At 49.1% G+C, this 20,108-nt stretch overlaps 1 protein-coding gene across 3 annotated transcripts in view; it reads left to right on the top strand.

The window, feature by feature from the left end:
- The window catches only part of MYO7A (myosin VIIA), an 83,939-nt gene that overhangs the window by 33,294 nt on the left and 30,537 nt on the right, over positions 1-20,108 (top strand). For all 3 annotated transcript variants that reach the window (XM_061202823.1, XM_061202822.1, XM_061202821.1), the window contains exons 18-29: positions 449-533; positions 972-1,190; positions 1,647-1,754; positions 2,766-2,975; positions 3,362-3,565; positions 3,839-4,015; positions 4,442-4,531; positions 5,907-6,034; positions 8,236-8,362; positions 9,535-9,654; positions 10,193-10,366; positions 11,260-11,487. In XM_061202823.1, coding sequence (XP_061058806.1) covers positions 449-533; positions 972-1,190; positions 1,647-1,754; positions 2,766-2,975; positions 3,362-3,565; positions 3,839-4,015; positions 4,442-4,531; positions 5,907-6,034; positions 8,236-8,362; positions 9,535-9,654; positions 10,193-10,366; positions 11,260-11,487 — 1,870 coding nt within the window. The remainder of the gene's footprint in view (positions 1-448; positions 534-971; positions 1,191-1,646; positions 1,755-2,765; positions 2,976-3,361; positions 3,566-3,838; positions 4,016-4,441; positions 4,532-5,906; positions 6,035-8,235; positions 8,363-9,534; positions 9,655-10,192; positions 10,367-11,259; positions 11,488-20,108) is intronic.

Here is a 20,108-nt window from a genome sequence, read left to right as displayed (position 1 = left end):
GTGACTGTCAGCCTGTAGAAGCTGCCTAGTGTGCACAGGGAACAGCATGGTGCTCACTCAGTCAGAAGACCAGGGCTCCAGCCCCAGCCTCATCAAGTCTCAGTTTCCTCACCTATAAAATCAGGGAGTTAGATAGTCAGTAATAAGTGATGTTTACAGTTTTCAAAATGTTTAATCTTTATTTACTGACTACTCCTACATTTATTCATGAGTAACCTTCTGAATGTCCACCTTACTGGGTTTATGCGACAAGGCTGTGAGGCAGGCAGGGCAGGTATTATTCTGCCCATTTTACAGATGAGGAAGCTGAGGTGCAGAGAAGTTATATGCCTTTGCCCAAGGTCATGGAGCCAAGGAGACACAGAGCTGGGACTCAGCCCTGCTCTCCTAATTCCAAACCCCACCCGGACCCTGGCAGAGGTCCTCCTGCATTATGCTGCTGTTTTAGGTCCAACTTCCTGAAGCTGAAGAATGCTGCCACGCTGATCCAGAGGCACTGGCGGGGCCACAACTGCAGGAGGAACTACGGGCTGGTGAGCCTTCTCGAGGGAGCTGCTTGTTGCCTCACGAAGCCTTTGAACCTGGCCCTGTTGCCATAGCAGCAGGACTTACCTGTTTGCGGGGCCTGGCTGGCCTCTTGCCACCCTGCCAGCCCCTACCATTCCTCCAGCCCAAAGTCCGAGTCTGGTTTTTGCAGCTCTCCCCATCTGGTCAGCAATGTTTGTGCTTTTCTTCTGGAATGTTTTGGTGGGTGATGAGCACCTGGGATATTAAACACCTCAGAGGGTCTCTTGGGGGGGCCGCATCTCAGGGAAAGCCAAGACCACTCCCTGGGAAACTTCGGTCTGAGAGGAGACAGCTGTGCCTTCGGGGCATGCAGGTTGGAGAGTGGAGCCCGGGGCAGTGACCTCCACGGGCAGGGTTGGTCTGGAATCAGGGCAGTGGTTCTGAGCTGGTGGCCATCCTTGCAGATGCGGTTGGGCTTCTTGCGGCTGCAGGCCCTGCACCGCTCCCGGAAGCTGCACCAGCAGTACTGCCTGGCCCGCCGGCGCATCATCGGGTTCCAGGCCCGCTGCCGCGCCTACCTGGTGCGCAAGGCTTTCCGTCATCGCCTCTGGGCTGTGATCACCGTGCAGGCCTACGCCCGGGGCATGATCGCCCGCAGGCTGCACCGGCGCCTCAGGGCTGAGGTAAGGATCCCAGGTCCACAGCAGCCACAGCTCTGAGCCCTGTGACAGCTGTGTCCTCCGAGGGATGCTCTTCCACCTCAGGCGGACACATCGCCCCACGTGTGGCCTGAGCCTGTCGGGGGGTGAGGAGGTAGGGCTCTACGTCTTCTGAGGCATGCACAAGACTGGACCCCTCATTTCCCTCTTTCCAGCCAGGGGCAGGCCAGGGGCCCAGCCCTTCTTGTGACTCTTTGGGAGGCCAAGGTGAGCCTGCTTTGGCTTTGGGATCAGCGGTGCCCCCAACCCGCTGTGGCACCTGGAGGGTTTCTCATGTGCCTCAGTTTCCCTCTACCAAGTTATTTGGCAAAGTCATTCCCAGTCCCAGAACTCAGCCGGGGTGGGGTGGGGTTGAGCTGGCGGGAAGCACCGTGACAGTCACACACGGTTTGGCGCGCACCCTGCTGCCCCCTCCCCCAGTACCTGCGGCGCCTGGAGGCTGAGAAAATGCGGCTGGCGGAGGAGGAGAAGCTCCGGAAGGAGATGAGCGCCAAGAAGGCCAAGGAGGAGGCTGAACGCAAGCATCAGGTGAGCTAGGGATGTGCCGACTCCTTAGACATCCATTCACCGGTTCAGTAGCCCTCAGCCAACACCGGCTGTCCAGCCTCTGTCCACGCGACCTTCCTTCCTTCGTGCTCTGGGTGCCTGTTCTGTGCCAGGCCAGGCCAGAGGGCTGTGGCTCCAGAGCGAGCAGGTCCAGGCCCTCAGCTGTGTTGTAACAGGATAAACAGCCTGAGCCGGGGTGGGAGCCCCCAGCCATGTGTGGCTACTGAGCACTTGAAAGGGCAAAGCATTGTCAGTGCAAAATACACACTTGATTTTTTTTTTTTTTTTTTTTTGGCCACGCAGCGAGGCTTGCGGGATCTTAGTTCCCCGACCAGGGATCGAACCCGGGCCCACAGCACTGAAAGCACCGAGTCCTAACCACTGGACTGCCAGGGAATTCCCAATAACACACTAGATTCTGAAGACTCAGTTAAAAAAAAAAAAAAAAAAAAAGGAATATAAAATATCTCAGTACTATTTTTTAAATATTAATTACATGTCAAGATAATACTTTGGAAATATTGGGTTAAATGAAATACATTATTAAAGTTGATCTAACCTATCTTTTAAAAAACTATTTTGAATGTAACCACTACATACGTGGCTTGCATTATATTTCTATTGGACAGCGGTGGTCTAGAGCCTATACCCGGTGGCTCTTGGATTTTTGGGTTGGTGTGGTCCCCTTCGGTTGGGGAGACCTGAGCAGGCTTCCTGGAGGAGGTGGTCCCAGCTGAGCCTTGAGGCAGGCAGGTGACATTACTGTCTGAGCTTGTTGTGAGCTGTCTCTGGCTCAGCACCGGTCATCTGTCTGCACTGGGCTGTGAGGGCTGAGCAGGTGTGTCCCAGGGTGGAGAGGCCCGAGGCTCCGTCCTTCCCAGCGGTCAGGAGGGCCCCGAGGAGGTTGGGACTCTGGCCTGGCTGCTGCAGGGGCTCCCGTGGTCTCCCCATGGGGGGCTTGCTCCCTGACGCTGCATCACCCCCACCTCGCAGGAGCGCCTGGCCCAGCTGGCCCGTGAGGACGCAGAGCGGGAGTTGAAGGAGAAGGAGGAGGCTCGGCGGAAGAAGGAGCTCCTGGAGCAGATGGAGAGGGCCCGCCACGAGCCCATCAATCACTCGGACATGGTGGACAAGATGTTTGGCTTCCTGGGGACTTCGGGCGGCCTGCCAGGCCAGGAGGGCCAGGCACCTAGTGGCTTCGAGGTACTAAGCTGGGGAAGGGGCTGGGACAGGCCCCAGTGTGGTGCCGTCCCTCCTCTTGCGCCCCTCTGTGTTAAAGTCCACGTGGTCCCCTCTGAGCAGAAGGCAGCTGTGACGACCTGGGACGGGGCTGTAGTCCCAGGCCCTGTCCAGCCACCAGCCTGCCATATGACCTTGGGCCAATCACTGTCCCTCTCCAGGGCCATTCACAAGCCTTTATTCATTCATGTATTGAGGATCTGCCTTGCACTGGGCGCTGTCTGGGGAGTGAACAGGATGAACAGCGCCCTACACTTCTGGAGGAAGAGCTGGCCCTACAGGGACAGGCTGGGGGACTGCAGCCCAGCCCCATTTGCCCCTATGGCAGGGAACCCCTTTTGTCTCCCCAGGACCTGGAGCGCGGGCGGAGGGAGATGGTGGAGGAAGACCTGGATGCAGCCCTGCCCCTGCCTGATGAGGATGAGGAGGACCTCTCCGAGTATAAATTCGCCAAGTTCGCTGCCACTTACTTCCAGGGCACGACCACGCACACCTACACCCGGCGGCCACTCAAGCAGCCACTGCTGTACCACGACGATGAGGGCGACCAGCTGGTGAGGGCTGGGGCTGTCTGTGCTGGCAGCGCGGGTGCCGAGGGGCTGGGTCACAGGTGTGCAGGGACCAGGGCTGACTTCATCCCGCACCCAGCCTGTGGCCGGGCCACAGGGCAAGGCCCCGAGGAACACCCACAAGGCACTCAGCTCAGTGGTCCTCCTCCGGTTGGGGGGAGTGGGGTTCTCCAGCCTCTCCCCCACCCCTGGGTCATTTTGATGGCCTTAGCAACATCCTGCGCTCAGGCTTTCTGACTGGCATGGGTCTGTCCCCAGGCGGCCCTGGCGGTCTGGATCACTATCCTCCGGTTCATGGGGGACCTCCCTGAGCCCAAGTACCACACGGCCATGAGTGACGGCAGCGAGAAGATTCCTGTGATGACCAAGATTTATGAGACTCTGGGCAAGAAGACATATAAGAGGGAGCTTCAGGCCCTGCAGGGCGAGGGCGAGGTGAGTCCCAGGTGCCCTCTGGCCAAGGGCCCTTCCAGGCCATCCCCAGCCGCAAGGTCCTCAGCAGAAGGAGCATCCTAAAATTTGCCTCTGCCTCACCTCCCTGACCCCTGCCCTCCTCTGTCTACTCCTGGGAACGAATAGTGTGAGCCTGATATAAACTGTAGAGTGCTGACCACGATTGAGGCCACGTGGCAGGGCAGACAGGCTTTGCAGTCAGAGCCAGCTTCAATGTTGACTTGTTGGGAGGCAGTGGGTGGGTTACTATACTTTTCAGTCTCAGTTTTCCCATTTGTCACTTGGCTGATGGGGTGGGGGTGTGGTACACGTTAGTGTGGAGGTGAGACAATTCTAACCACATTGTCAGCTGCTCTTGTCATTACTTTCGGTCCAGTCGTTTGACTCTGACCCCTGTTTGTCCGGCAGGCCCAGCTCCCTGAGGGGCAGAAGAAGAGCAGCGTGAGGCACAAACTGGTGCACTTGACCTTGAAGAAGAAGTCCAAACTGACAGAGGAGGTCAGAAGAGACCCTGCACGGCCTCGGTGGCCCAGGCTGGGGCAAGGCTGGGCTTGGGACCAACAGGGACGGGAGTGGAGTGGATACTGCCTCTCCTCAGGGGACCAGGATGGCCGGCAGGACAGCGCTGGATGTGATCAGGCAGACAGGATGCAAGGAAGAGGGCGCTGTGCTCAGGCTGGGGTCGGTCAGGGAGGCTTCCCGGAAGATGGGCCATGAGAGCTGGGGAGGGCTGGAGTGGCAGATGGTGAGAGGGAGGACATGCCAGGGCATGGACCCGTTGCCTTTGATCCAGGGACCTTTTAGCCGATGAGAACTTTTCTGTGGGATAAGGGTGCCCATGGGGCATTAACACTATTAGTTTGTTTGTCATTCATTTAGTCACCTTGTGTTTTCTGAGCACCGTCCTGGCCCGTAGCTCCAGGACTGTCCAGGTTGGGAGGGCCGACAGACACGAACTAAGGCATTCACGGTGCAGAGGGACTGGTTCCTCCATGCCCCTGCTTTTGTGCATACCGGTCCCTCTGCCTAAAATTCCTCCTTCCTCTTCTGTGCCTGGGGCGTCACCTCCTCCAGGAAGCCTTCCCCTCTACAGCAGAGTCAGGCTGCTCCTCCTGGGCTTCCTCAGCCTGCTTTGTCTTTGTCCTCATTTTGTTCCCCATCCGAGGCTCAAGTCCAGTCTTGTAGCTACGTTACCCCAGATTTGAGTCCCAGCTCTGCTGCTTGGTATCCAAGGCACCCAGGGAAGAAAATGCCTGCTAGTGGCTTCCTGGGATGATGGCGTGAGATGATGGCTGTGGGTGCTCAGCAGACATGAGGACCTCCCACGCCCCTCCTGCCTGCAGGGGCACGCTCCCGCCACTCACCCTTTCACCCACTCCACGCCTCTGGGCAGAGCGCAGGGCTGGCGCTGTGGCCCATGTGGAACCAGAGAGGAATAGCCCATCTATAAGAACCCAGGCCCAAGGCTATTCACACAGGAGCCAGGGCGTTAATGACAGGTGATGGTGGCCGGGTGTTTGGAACCCAGGTGTACTCTGGGTGTCGGAGTGGTGTGTGGCCCACCTCAGAGAGATAGGGATCCCATCAGGAGTCAGAGGAGCAGGACCCTGGCCTGGCGGAGGGGACTTCCCTGGGGTAGGGCTGGGGGTAGATGTCAAGGAGGCTGCAGAGGAGCCTTATCCCCAGAAGCGCGTAGCACCAGGCCAGGCATCCACCCAGCATCTGTTCTGCACAGGCGGGGGTGTGACAGTGGTGAGGAGCCAGCCCTCTGGCCACTCCCAGGATTCTGCCCTCAGGGGGAGTGGGCAGACTCAGGCAAACAGCAGGGCCCTGGCCAAGCCTTGGTCAAGCCTTGCCCCTCCCTGTGGCCCAGGTGACCAAGAGGCTGCATGACGGAGAGTCCACGGTGCAGGGCAACAGCATGCTGGAGGACCGGCCCACCTCCAACCTGGAGAAGCTGCACTTCATCATTGGCAACGGCATCCTGCGGCCAGCACTCCGGTCAGTGCCTGAGGGGCAGGGGCACAGGGAGGGGGCAGCTATCAGGGGAAGCATCCCGCACTTCCAGACCTGAAAGGCTTTTGGTGGCTGAGTGGTAGCTCTGTCACTTTAGCAACTGATTAAGCTAAGCAGGCCTGGGTTTAGCTCTGCTGCTAGCTGGTTGTGTGACCTTGGTAGAGTGATTTCAGCTCTGTAACTTCAGTTTCTTCATCTGTAAAGATGGAATAATAAAAGTACCTACCTTGTAGGCTTGTGGGCAGATAAAACTATGGAAAGTGTGACACAGGACCTACACGGTGGGCACTCAGTAAACGGTAGTTGTTGTTAGCATTATCTGACATGCATCTTCTGCTGTAACCCTTTGCCTGCCGGCACCTTTGGTGTACCCAGCCCAGGCCCGTGGTCAGGGTTACTGTGGCCAGAATGCCTGGGATCCTGCAAGTGGCTCCTTCCCCACCCAGGCCCAGGAGAGGCCTTTGCTCAGGTCCCTGGGGTGTTGGGGAGGAGCTGGGATGATCCATGACTTTCCAGGAGCAATTGTGGAATCAACTCAGCTGCATCAGTGGAGGGAAAACAGATAGGGTTTCCCTGAGAACTCCATCTGCACGGGATGGCTGGTTAGGAGAGCTGATCCCATGAACTTGTGTGTGCTGGCTGGGAGGACAGCAGGATGGGGCGGGTGGGGAGGTCAAGTGTCATTTTCCCAATGGGAGACATGAGGTCCAGAGAGGAAGAGGTTTGCCCAGGGGTCACTGGCCTCCCTTTCATTGCTCCTCGAGGCCAGTGACTACCTCGCTCGCCAGAGATGTAGCACCTGGGGCCACCAGCCTCCAGGAAGAAAAGGTGGCTGCCCAAGGTATGTTTAAGGGCAAGAATTTGCCTCCCAGTTATCTCACCATCAGACCTAAAGTGGTACTTCTAGAGAACACAGTGCCAGGAGCCCTGGACCATTAGAAGGCTGGGGTGCCAACTCCCTGAGGGACCATGGCTAATCCCTCCCTTCTCTCGGCCTCTGTCTCCCTGTCCATGAATTGAACGGGGTCAGGGGCTCCCAGCTATGGGTGATAGTTGTCACTGGTCTGTGACAAGATGGGAAAAATAAGGATGTTTATAAATTTGACTTATTTAAAGCACTGTTCTTTGTTCTGAGATTTCGCCCTTCCTACTTTTTGGATATTAAAATTACATTTGTTTTATAAAATGATTGTGATATAGATAGTGGGCAGGTGCTGTGTGTGTGGTGTGTTTTAAATGTCCTTATTGTCGTGATAATAAGTTAGCAACTTCCAGAATTTATTTTGAGGTTGCATTGGTCCCTGAGCTCTCAAAATTGGGGAGCCACTGAATTAGATACCTGCCCTTCAGAGAGGGAGGAGCAGCAGTTAGTGCCCCCTGGTGGTCACTCCATCTTGGTGGGTCCCGCCCTTGGCCCTGAAGGGGGCATGCAGCATTTTCACAGCTGCAGCTAGGCTGGCATCTGCGGGGGTTTTACTGTGCTGGGCACCACACCAGGTGCTGTATAAGCTTTGGCTCATTTTTCTTCACAGAAATCCTGTAAGGAAGGGGTGGTATCATTTCCCTTTAAAATGAAAACAAAATGAAAAACTACCTTCATTGCTTTAATCTGATTACAAAAGTAAAACATGGCCATTTAAATATTCAAATATTATAGCACTATATCAAGAGAATGTCGGAGTCCCTACTCATTCCATCCCCCAGAGAAACTCCCCAGATGTCTTTCCTGTTTCTGCTCTGCCAGTTATCATTAGTAGAAATTGTACCTGCTGCCGCGTCTGTGGGCTGGGCTCAGAGGTGAACTCACCTGCCCAGGCCGTGCAGCTTGGTGAGGGATGAGGCACGGAGGGAGCCTGTGCTTCTCATCAAAGTGGTCACCAGTGACTGGGGCCACTGTGCCCAGGAGCAGCGTATGCACCACCCTCTGGATCATGGGGCCCTGGCCGTGGACTCTGGATTGGAGTCGGGAACGTGCGTGCTTCATGCCTGATGAGCCTATCTCCAAAGCCAGACCCTCTCCAGCAGCCGCAGAGCCCTCGGCTCAGCCTTCCCCACCTGGCCTCACCTGCCTCCTCCCAGGTGGTCTCTGGCAAGTGGGAGAGCAAGCATCCTACCTGCTGCTGGGAGGGGTGGGGCTTTCCCTCTGAGGCAGTGCTTCTCCCTTCCTTGCCACCCCACCTGCCTAGGGATGAGATCTACTGCCAGATCAGCAAGCAGCTCACTCACAACCCCTCCAAGAGCAGCTATGCCCGGGGCTGGATCCTTGTGTCTCTCTGTGTGGGCTGCTTCGCCCCCTCTGAGAAGTTCGTTAAGGTAGGGGAGGCTTTTGGCCTCCGGGGGAGGGAAGGGGAGCTGCGCCCGGTCCCTGGGGTTGAGGGGCAGAGCACGGGGAAGAAACTCAGAGGGGCTTGGCAATGAGGCCCTGCCCGGGTCATCTCCTCCCAGGCCTCCCCACCTCCGCAGGGCCCATCTTCCTGGCCCCCTCCTCCTGGGCACCCACCACTGCACTCTATCTCCTCTGAGCCCCATTTTATTTATGCGGATGCTGAGTTTGACAACAGACCCTCCACATGCTGGTTTGAAGCACTTCAGTTCATCTCAGGCCCTTTCGTGACTGCTCCTTAGTGCCAGGCCCTGGGTGCTCGGGACACAGAGGCAGAGCAGGTGACAGCCGGATCAACCCAGCTGGTCAGCACTGTGAAGAGGGAGGGCTCAGGGAGGTGGGCGCTGGAGGAAGAGGAGCAGTTAAGCTGGGTGAAGGGGGGTATGGTGTGTGGGGTGAGGCAGCTGAGACTAGACAGGGCCGGATCATGATGGCCCTGCTGCCAAACGTGAGGGAGGTGGACTTGATCTGGAGGACAGTGGGGAGCCCTGGAAAGCAGAGGAGGGACGTGGACAGACGGGCCTTGAGCAGGCCCAGAGTGTGGGTGGAGGGACCAGAGGCAGGAGACCCGGTGAGGCTGCTCTGATGGTCCGGGTGTTACCGACCTGGGTCCTCTTTAATCGATAGAAGTTGATAAGAGGTCAGACAAGAAATTCAGGCAAGGCTTTAATGGGACTCATGCTGCAGCACGAGGGAGTGAGATCAAGAAACAGGTGCCTTTGCTCACTCCCTGAGCGGGGGCGGGCTGGTTCCTTAAATGAGGTGAGGGCGGTGGCGGATTGGTGGGTCGGGCTGGAGGAGGGGCGTCGGTGGTCTGCCCACCCCCTTGGTGGTGCTGTGTGCAGGGGGCATGGGCAGTTCCCTGCTTTTGCTCCTGGCAGTTGGTTTGTGGCCTTTTTGTAGCTTATTGTTCATAATTGCCCTGACTGCACGTGTGTGCAGTTTTTAGTCCCTTTTGATTTCTTTGTATTCTATTGCTGGAGGAGACGTTTGTCCAGGTGCAGGCACTCCGTTAGAGGGTCCCAGGTCCCAGCCTATCTCACAGGTGGGGAGGCCGAGGGAGGCTGGAGGGGGGCCCCCTCAGCTGGTCCTCTGTCCATAGTACCTGCGGAACTTCATCCACGGGGGACCACCTGGCTATGCCCCATACTGTGAGGAGCGGCTCAGGAGGACCTTCGTCAATGGGACACGGACACAGCCACCAAGCTGGCTGGAGCTGCAGGTGTGGCCCCCAGGCATCTGTGTGTGTGTGTCGCCAGTGCACCCCAGTGCCCCAGAAACATTGCCTACTTTGGGATTCTGTGGTCATTCAAACACCCACCCTCAAGTTCTGGAATCTCAGGCCTACTGGAACGGGAAAGCCCACAGTGGTGATGACTCCCGTCTGCTGGCTTTATAGTCAAAGTGACTTGGGCAGGGGGTTTCCTCTGTGTCTCAATGGCTTCATCTGCAACATAACAATAAAGATATTCATTTCACAGGGTCTTGTGATGGTTACATGACAGGAGGGCAGAAGCCCCTGCATATGTCAAACCCCGACCACCCAGCCCTAGTGCCCCACTTCAGGGACCCTGAAGGTCCTTTCAGGGTGGGGAGCACAGCAGGGCTCCCTGGGCATCTGTGACCAGGGACAGGCAGTGCACCATGGGATGCTGAGGTCCGAGGGCTCCAACCCCATAGGGAGCAGGGAGCCAGGAGCTCAGAGGGAGTGAGATGTTCTGAAGTGAAAGGATTCCCACAAACCCTTGGATCACTTTCAGGCCACCAAGTCCAAGAAGCCCATCATGTTGCCTGTGACGTTCATGGACGGGACCACCAAGACCCTGTTGACAGACTCGGCAACCACGGCCAAGGAGCTCTGCAACGCGCTAGCCGACAAGACCTCGCTCAATGACCGCTTCGGGTTCTCCCTCTACATCGCCCTGTTTGATAAGGTGAGGCCGGCCCTGATGCCCCTCCTCCTGGCGCCCCCAGGGCCACCCACCAGCTCCCACCCCAGTGCTGCCACCTACTGGCTCAGGTGCCCTTGCACGGTTACTGACCTTCCAGGGCCTCAGTTTCCTCCTCTGTAAACCAGTGGTAACCCTGGTCCTGCCCCAACTCCTTAGGATCATGGAGAGGTCCTAAGCACCTAAAGAGAAACCGAACAGCACACTGGTGATTGAAATCCAGGGCTCACTGCCGTTGTACGTGCACAGGTGGATTCAATCCTCTGCTGGTGACAGAAGAAGAACATGGCAGAGAGAGAGAGCCACTGGCTCGCTGAGATTCAGTTTTCCCATTTGCAAATGGGCATATGATTCCTTATCAGGTTGCTATGGTAGTTCCTCTTCACTTGTTACTGACCACCCAGAGTGTATACCTCCCGGGGCACATCTGGGCTTGGAGTCTTCTCTGCTGAGCTGGTCCTGGGAGTGGGTGATTTTGCCTCCACACCCAGCATCACCACCCACAGCAGAGGTGACCCCCAGCCCTCACCCCAGCAGGTCCAGCGATAGGAACATGTTGTCTGATGCCGTTTGCCCGCACTTTTCTCACCAACAGCTACCTCCCATATTTTGAGTGGCCATTTGTCCATCAGAGTTTCACCAAAGGCTTGTACTAGGAAATGGGAACTCCCACATGGCTGTGCCAGCTCAGAGCCCAGGAGCTAGGATCCAGGGGTCCCATGCTGGTCTGCCTCCTGGGTGACCTGGGCAAGCCCCTCCTCTCTCTGAGCCTTGGTTTTCCATCTGAATGAGAACAGTTGGCACAGTCAGTGGCTCCTTGCAGTCCTTCCCGGCCTGCTCACCCTTCCGCTGGGTGACCTCCAGCCCTATGCCGGCAGGTGTCCTCCCTGGGCAGTGGCAGCGACCACGTCATGGATGCCATCTCCCAGTGTGAGCAGTATGCCAAGGAGCAGGGCGCCCAGGAACGCAACGCCCCGTGGAGGCTCTTCTTCCGCAAGGAGGTCTTCACTCCCTGGCACAACCCCTCAGAAGACAATGTGGCCACCAACCTCATCTACCAGCAGGTGGTGCGAGGGGTCAAGTTTGGGGAGTACAGGTGTGAGAAGGTGAGTGAGAGCTAATTTTCTGGCTGAGCTTGTTTGGTCAAGTCGCCTGTGTGCTGAATTGAGCTGAGTGTTGCTGCCCTTGACTCACCATCAGAGAATGTGGAGGTTAGCCAGATGGAGGCTGGGCATTATCTAGGCTTCTCCTGGATTTAACACGATCTATAGAAGCAAGGGCTTTGAAGAGTAGCCTGAATTCTGCAAGTAGGAGGTGTTCCTGCTTTGCTGCAGTGACTGTACATGCTTCAGAAATTGCTGTATTGTTCTTTTTTTTTTTGACCTCTTTAGATCACTTATTTAATTTATTTATTTGTGGAGTATATTTGATTTACAATGTTGTGTTAGTTTCAGGTCCATCCATGTTGCTGCAAATGGCATTATTTCATTCTTTTTTATGGCATCATTTGCAAATATTTTCTCCTATTCTGTGGGTTGTCTTTTCATTTTCTTTATGACTTCCTTTGCTGTGCAAACCTTTTAAGTTTAATTAGGTCCCATTTGTTTATTTTTGTTTTTATTTCCATTACTTTAGGACACGGATTGGAAAAGATTTTGCTTCAATTTATGGCAAAGAGTGTTCTGCCTATGTTTTCCTCTAAGAGTTTTATAGTATCCAGTACATTTAGGTCTCTAATCCATTATGAGTTTATTTTTGTGTGTGGTGTTAAGGAGTGTTATAATTTCATTCTTTTACATGTAGCTGTCCAGTTTTCTCAGCACTACTTATTGAAGAGATTGTCTTTTCTCCATCATATAGTCTTACCTCCTTTGTCATAGATTAATTGACCACAGGTGCAAGGGTTTATTTCTGGGCTGTCTATCCTGTTCCATTGATCTATGTTTCTGTTTTTGTGCCAGTACCATACTGTTTTGATTACTGTAGCTTTGTACTATAGTCTGAAGTCAGGGAGTCTGATTCCTCCAGCTCTGTTTTTCTTTCCAAAGATTGTTTTGGCTATTTGGGGTCTTTTGTTTTTCCATACAAATTTTAAGTTTTTTTTTGTTCTAATTCTGTGAAAAATGCCGTTGGTATTTTGATAGGGATTGTATTGAATCTGTAGATTACAGTGGGTAGTATAGTCATTTTGACAATTTTGACTCTTCCAATCCAAGAACATGGTATATCTTTCCATCTGTTTTTGTCATCTTTGATTTCTTTCATCAGCATCTTATAGTTTTCAGAGTAAAGGTCTTTTGTCTCCTTAGGTAGGTTTATTCCTAGGTATTTTATTCTTTTTGTCACAGTGGTAATTGGGAGTGTTTCCTTAATTTCTCTTTCAGATTTTTCATCATTAGTGTATAGGAATGCAAGAGATTTCTGTGCATTAATTTTGTATCCTGCTACTTTACCAAATTCATTGATTAGCTCTAGTAGTTTTCTGGTGGCATCTTTAGGATTCTCTATGTATAGTATCATGTCATCTGCAAACAGTGACAGTTTTACTTCTTTTCCAATTTGTATCCCTTTTATTTCTTTTTCTTCTCTGATTGCCGTGGCTAGGACTTCCAAAACGATGTTCAATAATAGTGGTGAGAGTGGATGTCCTTGTCTTGTTCCTGATCTTAGAGGAAATGCTTTCAGTTTTTCACCATTGAGAATGATGTTTGCTGTGGGTTTGTCGTATATGGCCTTTATTATGTTGAGGTAGGTTCCCTCTATGCCCACTTTCTGGAGAGCTTTTATCATAAATGGGTGTTGAATTTTGTCAAAAGCTTTTTCTGCATCTATTGTGATGATCATATGGTTTTTCTTCTTCAATTTGTTAATATGGTATATCACATTGATTTATTTGCATATATTGAAGAATCCTTGCATCCCTGAGATAAATCCCACTTGATCATGGTGTATGATCCTTTTAATGTGTTGTTGGATTCTGTTTGCTAGTATTTTGTTGAGGATTTTTGCAACTATATTCATCAGTGATATTGGTCTGTAATTTTCTTTTTTTGTAGTATCTTTGTCTGGTTTTGGTATCAGGGTGATGGTGGCCTCATAGAATGAGTTTGGGAGTGTTTCTTCCTCTGCAATTTTTTGGAAGAGTTTGAGAAGGATGGGTGTTAGCTCTTCTCTAAATGTTTGATGGAATTCACCTGTGAAGCCATCTGGTCCTGGGCTTTTGTTTGTTGGAAGATTTTTAATCACAGTTTCAACTTCAGTGCTTGTAATTGGTCTGTTTATATTTTCTATTTCTTCCTGGTTCAGTCTTGGAAGGTTGTGTTTTTCTAAGAATTTGTCCATTTCTTCCAGGTTGTCCATTTTATTGGCACAGAGTTGCTTGTAGTAGTCTCTTAGGATGCTTTGTATTTCTGTGGTGTCTGTTGTAACTTCTCCTTTTTCATTTCTAATTTTATTGATTTGAGTCCTCTCCCACTTTTTCTTGATAAGTCTGGCTAATGGTTTATCAATTTTGTTTATCTTCTCAAAGAACCAGCTTTTAGTTTTATTGATTGTTGCTATTGTTTTCTTTGTTTCTGTTTCATTTATTTCTGCTCTGATCTTTATCATTTCTTTCCTTTTACTAACTTTGGGTTTTGTTTGTTCTTCTTTGTCTGATTCCTTTAAGTGTAAGGTTAGGTTGTGTATTTGAGATTTTTCTTGTTTCTTGAGGTAGGCTTGTATTGCTATAAACTTCCTGCTCAGAACTGCTTTTGCTGCATCCCATAGGTTTTGGATCATCGTGTTTTCATTGTCATTTGTCTCTAGGCATTTTTTGATTTCCTCTTTGATTTCTTCAGTGATCTCTTGGTTATTTAGTAACGTATTGTTTAGCCTCCATGTGTTTGTGTTTTTTTACGTTTTTTTTCCCTGTAATTGATTTCTAATCTCATAGCATTGTGGTCAGAAAAGATGCTTGATATGATTTCAATTTTCTTAAATTTACTGTGGCTTGATTTGTGACCCAAGATGTGATGTAGCCTGGAGAATGTTCTGTGCGCACTTGAGAAGAAAGTGTAATCTGCTGTTTTCGGTTGGAATGTCCCATAAATATCAGTTAAATCTATCTGGTCTGTTGTGTCATTTAATGCTTGTGTTTCCTTATTAATTTTCTTTTTCGATGATCTGTCCATTGGTCTAAGTGAGGTGTTAACGTCCCCCACTATTATTGTGTTACTGTCGATTTCCTCTTTTATAGCTGTTAGCAGTTGCCTTATGTATTGAGGTGCTCCTATGTTGGGTGCATATATATTTATAATTGTTATATCTTCTTCTTGGATTGATCCCTTGATCATTATGTAGTGTCCTTCCTTGTCTCTTGTAACATTCTTTATTTTAAAGTCTATTTTATCTGATATGAGTATTGCTACTCCAGCTTTCTTTTTTTTTTATAAACCACTTTATTGAGATAATATATCACACAATTCTCCCATTTAAAGTACACAATTCAATGGTTTTTAGTATATTCATAGACTTGTGCAACCAACACCAGAACCAATTTTAGAACATTTTCATCAACACAAGAGATAATCCCACCCCCCCATAAGCAGTCATTCCTCATTCCTGTCACCCCAGTCCCTGGTCACCACTGCTCTGCTTTCTGTCTCCATGAATTTACCTCTTTGGGTCATTTCATAGAAATGGAATCATTCAATATGTGGCCTGTCGTGTCTGGCTTCTTTCAGTGAGACCATGCTTTCAAGGTTCAGCCATGCTGTAGTGTGTGTCAGTATCTCATTCCTTTTTTTTTTTTTTTTTTAGTATGAGTTGTTTTGTTTGTTTGTACTGCAGGTTCTTATCAGTCATCAATTTTATACACATCAGTGTATACATGTCAATCCCAATCGCCCAATTCACACCACCATCCCCACCCCACCGCGGTTTTCCCCCCTTGGTGTCCATACGTTTGTTCTCTACATCGGTGTCTCAACTTCTGCCCTGCAAACCGGTTCATCTGTACCACCTTTCTAGGTTCCACATACGTGCGTTAATATACGATATTTGTTTTTCCGTTTCTGACTTACTTCACTCTGTATGACAGTCTCTAGACCCATCCACGTCTCAACAAATGACTCAATTTCGTTCCTTTTTATGGCTGAGTAATATTCCATTGTATATATGTACCACAACTTCTTTATCCATTTGTCTGTTGATGGGCATTTAGGTTGCTTCCATGACCTGGCTATAGTAAATAGTGCTGCAATGAACATAGGGGTGCATGTGTCTTTTTGAATTACGGTTTTCTCTGGGTATATGCCCAGTAGTGGGATTGCTGGGTCATATGGTAATTCTATTTTTAGTTTTTTAAGGAACCTCCATATTGTTCTCCATAGTGGCTTTATCAATTTACATTCCCACCAACAGTGCAAGAGGGTTCCCTTTTCTCCACACCCTCTCCAGCATTTGTTGTTTGTAGATTTTCTGATGATGCCCATTCTAAGTGGTGTGAGGTGATACCTCATTGTAGTTTTGACTTGCATTTCTCTAATAATTAGTGATGTTGAGCATCTTTTCATGTGCTTCTTGGCCATCTGTATGTCTTTGGAGAAATGTCTATTTAGGTCTTCTGCCCATTTTTGGATTGGCCAGCTTTCTTTTGATTTCCATTTGCATGGAATATCTTTTTCCATCCCCTCACTTTCAGTCTGTACGTGTCCCTAGGTCTGAAGTGGGTCTCTTGTAGACAGCATATATATGGGTCTTGTTTTTGTATCCAATCAGCAAGCCTGTGTCTTTTGGTTGGAGCATTTAATCCATTCACATTTAAGGTAATTATCAATATGTATGTTACTATTACCATTTTCTTAATTGTTTTGGGTTTGTTTTTTGTTTGTTTGTTTGTTTTTTCCCTACTTGATCTAAGAGAGGTATGTTGAAGTCATCCATTATGATGTTGTTTGTGTTAATTACTCTTTTTATTGTCCACCTTTTTTTTGCTTTATACATTTTTTAATATAAATTTATTTATTTATTTATATTTATTTTTTGGCTGTGTTGGGTCTTCGTTTCTGTGCGAGGGCTTTCTCTAGTTGCGGCGAGCAGGGGCCACTCTTCATCACGGTGCGCGGGCCTCTCACTGTTGCGGCTTCTCTTGTTGCAGAGCACAGGCTCCAGACGCGCAGGCTCAGTGGTTGTGGCTCACGGGCTTAGTCGCTCCACGGCATGTGGGATCTTCCCAGACCAGGGCTTGAACCCGTGTCCCCTGCATTAGCAGGCAGATTCTTAACCACTGAGCCACCAGGGAAGCCCTTGGGTTTGTTTTTGTAGGTCCTTTTCTTCTCTTGTGTTTCCCACTTAGAGAAGTTCCTTCAGCATTTGTTGTAGAGCTGGTTTTGTGGTGCTGAATTCTCTTAGCTTTTGCTTGTCTGTAAAGCTTTTGATTTCTCCGTCGAATCTGAATGAGATCCTTGCCGGGTAGAATAATCTTAGTTGTAGGTTCTTCCCTTTCTTCACTTTAAATATATCATGCCACTCCCTTCTGGCATGTAGAGTTTCTGCTGAGAAATCAGCTGTTAACCTTATGGGAGTTTCCATGTATGTTATTTGTCGTTTTTCCCTTGTTGCTTTTAATAATTTTTCTTTGTCTTTAATTTTTGTCTATTTGATTACTATGTGTCTTGGCATGTTTCTCCTTGGCTTTATCCTGCCTGGGACTTTCTGTGCTTCCTGGACTTGGGTGGCTATTTCCTTTCCCATGTTAGGGAAGTTTTGAACTATAATCTCTTCAAATATTTTCTCGGGTCCTTTCTCTCTCTCTCTCTTCTCCTTCTGGAACCCCTGTAATTCAAATGTTGTTGCATTTAATGTTGTCCCAGACATCTCTTAGGCTGTCTTCATTTCTTTTCATTCTTTTTTCTTTATTCTGTTCCGCGGCAGTGAGTTCCACCATTCTGTCTTCCAGGTCACTTATCCGTTCTTCTGCCTCAGTTATTCTGCTATTGATTCCCTCTAGTGTATTTTTCATTTCAATTATTGTATTGTTCATCTCTGTTTGTTTGTTCTTTAATTCTTCTAGGTGTTTGTTCTTTAATTCTTCTAGGTCTTTGTTAAACATTTCTTGCATCTTCTCGATCTTTGCCTCCATTCTTTTTCCGAGGTCCTGGATCATCTTCACTATCATTATTCTGAATTCTTTTTCTGGAAGGTTGCCTATCTCCACTTCATTTAGTTGTTTTTCTGGGGTTTTATCTTGTTCCTTCATCTGGTACATAGCACTCTGCCTTTTCATCTTGTCTAACTTTCTGTGAATGTGGTTTTTGTTCCACAGGCTGCAGGATTGTAGTTCTTTTTTCTTCTGCTGTCTGCCCTCTGGTGGATGAGGCTATCTAAGAGGCTTGTGCAAGTTTCCTGATGGGAGGGACTGGTGGTGGGTAGAGCTGGGTGTTGCTCTGGTGGGCAGAGCTCAGTAAAACTTTAATCCACTTCTCTGCTGTTGGGTGGGGCTGGGTTCCCTCCCTGTTGGTTGTTTGACCTGAGGTGACCCAACACTGGAGCCTACCCAGGCTCTTTGATGGGGCTAATGTCGGACTCTGGGAGGGCTCATGCCAAGGAGTACTTCCCAGAACTTCTGCCAGTGTCCTTGTCCTCATGGTGAGACACAGCCACCCCCTACCTCTGCAGGAGACCCTCCAACACTAGCAGGTAGGGCTGATTCAGTCTCCCATGGGGTCACTGCTCCTTCCCCTGGGTCCCGATGCACACACTACTTTGTGTGTTGCTTCCAAGAGTGGAGTCTCTGTTTCCCCCAGTCCTGTCGAAGTCCTGCAATCAAATCCCGCTAGCCTTCAAAGTCTGATTCTCTGGGAATTCCTCCTCCCGTTGCCAGACCCCCAGGTTGGGAAGCCTGACATGGGGCTCAGAACCTTCACTCCAGTGGGTGGACTTCTGTGGTATAAGTGTTCTCCAGTTTGTGAGTCACCCACCCAGCTGTTATGGGATTTGATTTTATTGTGATTGTGCCCCTCCTACCATCTCATTGTGGCTTCTCCTTTGTCTTTGGATGTGGGGTATCTTTTTTGGTGAGTTCCAGTGTCTTCCTGTCAATGATTGTTCAGCAGTTAGTTGTGATTCTGGTGCTCTCTCAAGAGGGAGTGAGCGCACGTCCTTCTACTCCATTTTCAAGACTGTACCTTTCTAAGAATTTGTCCATTTCTTCCAGGTTGTCCATTTTGTTGGCATACAGTTGCTTGTAGTAGTCTCTTATGATCCTTTGTATTTCTGTGGTGTCAGTTGTAACTTCTCCTTTTTCATTTCTAATTTTATTGATTTGAGCCTTCTCCATTTTTTTCTTGATGAGTTTGGCTAAAGGTTTATCAATTTTGTTTATCTTTTCTTAGAACCAGCTTCTTGTTTCATTGATCTTTTCTATTGTTTTCGTTGTCTCTGTTTCATTTATTTCTGCTCTGACCTTTACGATTTCTTTCCTTCTACTAACTTTAGGTTTTGTTTGTTCTTTCTCTAGTTGCTTTAGGTATAAGGTTAGATTGTTTACTTCAGATTTTTCTTGTTTCCTGAGGTAAAATTGTATTGCTATACAATCTTAGAACAGTTTTTGCTGCATCCCATAGGTTTTGGATTGTTGTGGTTTTGTTGTCATTTGTCTCTAGGTATTTTTTTTAAATCTTTTTGGCTGTGCCGCGTGGCATGTGGGATCTTAGTTCCCTGACCAGGGATTGAACTCACACTCCCTGCGGTAGAAGCATGGAATCTTAAGCACTGGACCACCAGAGAAGTCCCTAAGTATTTTTTAATTTCCTCTTGATTTCTTCAGTGATCCATTGGTTGTTTAGTAACATATTGTTTAGTCTCCATGTGTTTTTGTTTCTTACAGTGTTTTTTTTTTTCTTGTAATTGATTTCTAATCTCGTAGCATTGTGATTGGAAAAGATGCTTGAGATGATTTCAATTTTCTTAAATTTAGTGAGGTTTGATTTGTGGTACAAGATGTGATCTATCCTGGAGAATGTTCCATGTGCACTTGAGATGAATGTGTATTCTGCTGCTTTCAATGGAATGTCCTATAGATACCAATTAAGTCTATCTGGTCTAATGTGTCATTTAAGGCTTATGTTTCCTTATTAATTTTCTGTCTGGATGATCTGTCTGTTGGTGTAAGTGGGGTGTTAAAGTCCCCCACTATTATTGTGTTACTGTTGATTTCTCCTTTTATGGCTGTTAGCATTTGCCTTATATATTGAGGTGCTCCTGTGTTGGGTGCATATATATTTACAATTGTTATATCTTCTTCTTGGATTGCTCCCTTGATCATTATGTAGTGTTCTTCCTTGTTTCTTGTAACAGTCTTTATTTTAAAGTCTATTTTGTCTGATATAGGTATTGCTATTCCAGTTTTCTTTTGATTTTCATTTGCATGGAATATCTTTTTCCATCCCCCCACTTTCAGTCTGTATGTGTCCCTAGATCTGAAGTGGGTCTCTTGTAGACAGCATATATACAGATCTTGTTTTTGTATCCATTCAGCCCATCTATGTCTTTTGGTTGGAGCATTTAATCCATTTATATTTAAAGTAATCATCAATATGTATGTTCCTAGTGCCATTTTCTTAATTGTTTTGGGTTTGTAGGTGTTTTTTCTTCCCTTCCTCTTTTGTTCTCTTCTGTTGTGGTTTGATCACCATCTTTAGTGTTGTGTTTGGGTTGCTTTTTCTTTTGTGTATGTGTATCTACT

Source organism: Eubalaena glacialis, chromosome 10 (assembly GCF_028564815.1).
Source record: "Eubalaena glacialis isolate mEubGla1 chromosome 10, mEubGla1.1.hap2.+ XY, whole genome shotgun sequence".
Lineage (NCBI taxonomy): Eukaryota > Metazoa > Chordata > Mammalia > Artiodactyla > Balaenidae > Eubalaena > Eubalaena glacialis.
This window is presented reverse-complemented; position numbering and strand designations above follow the sequence as displayed.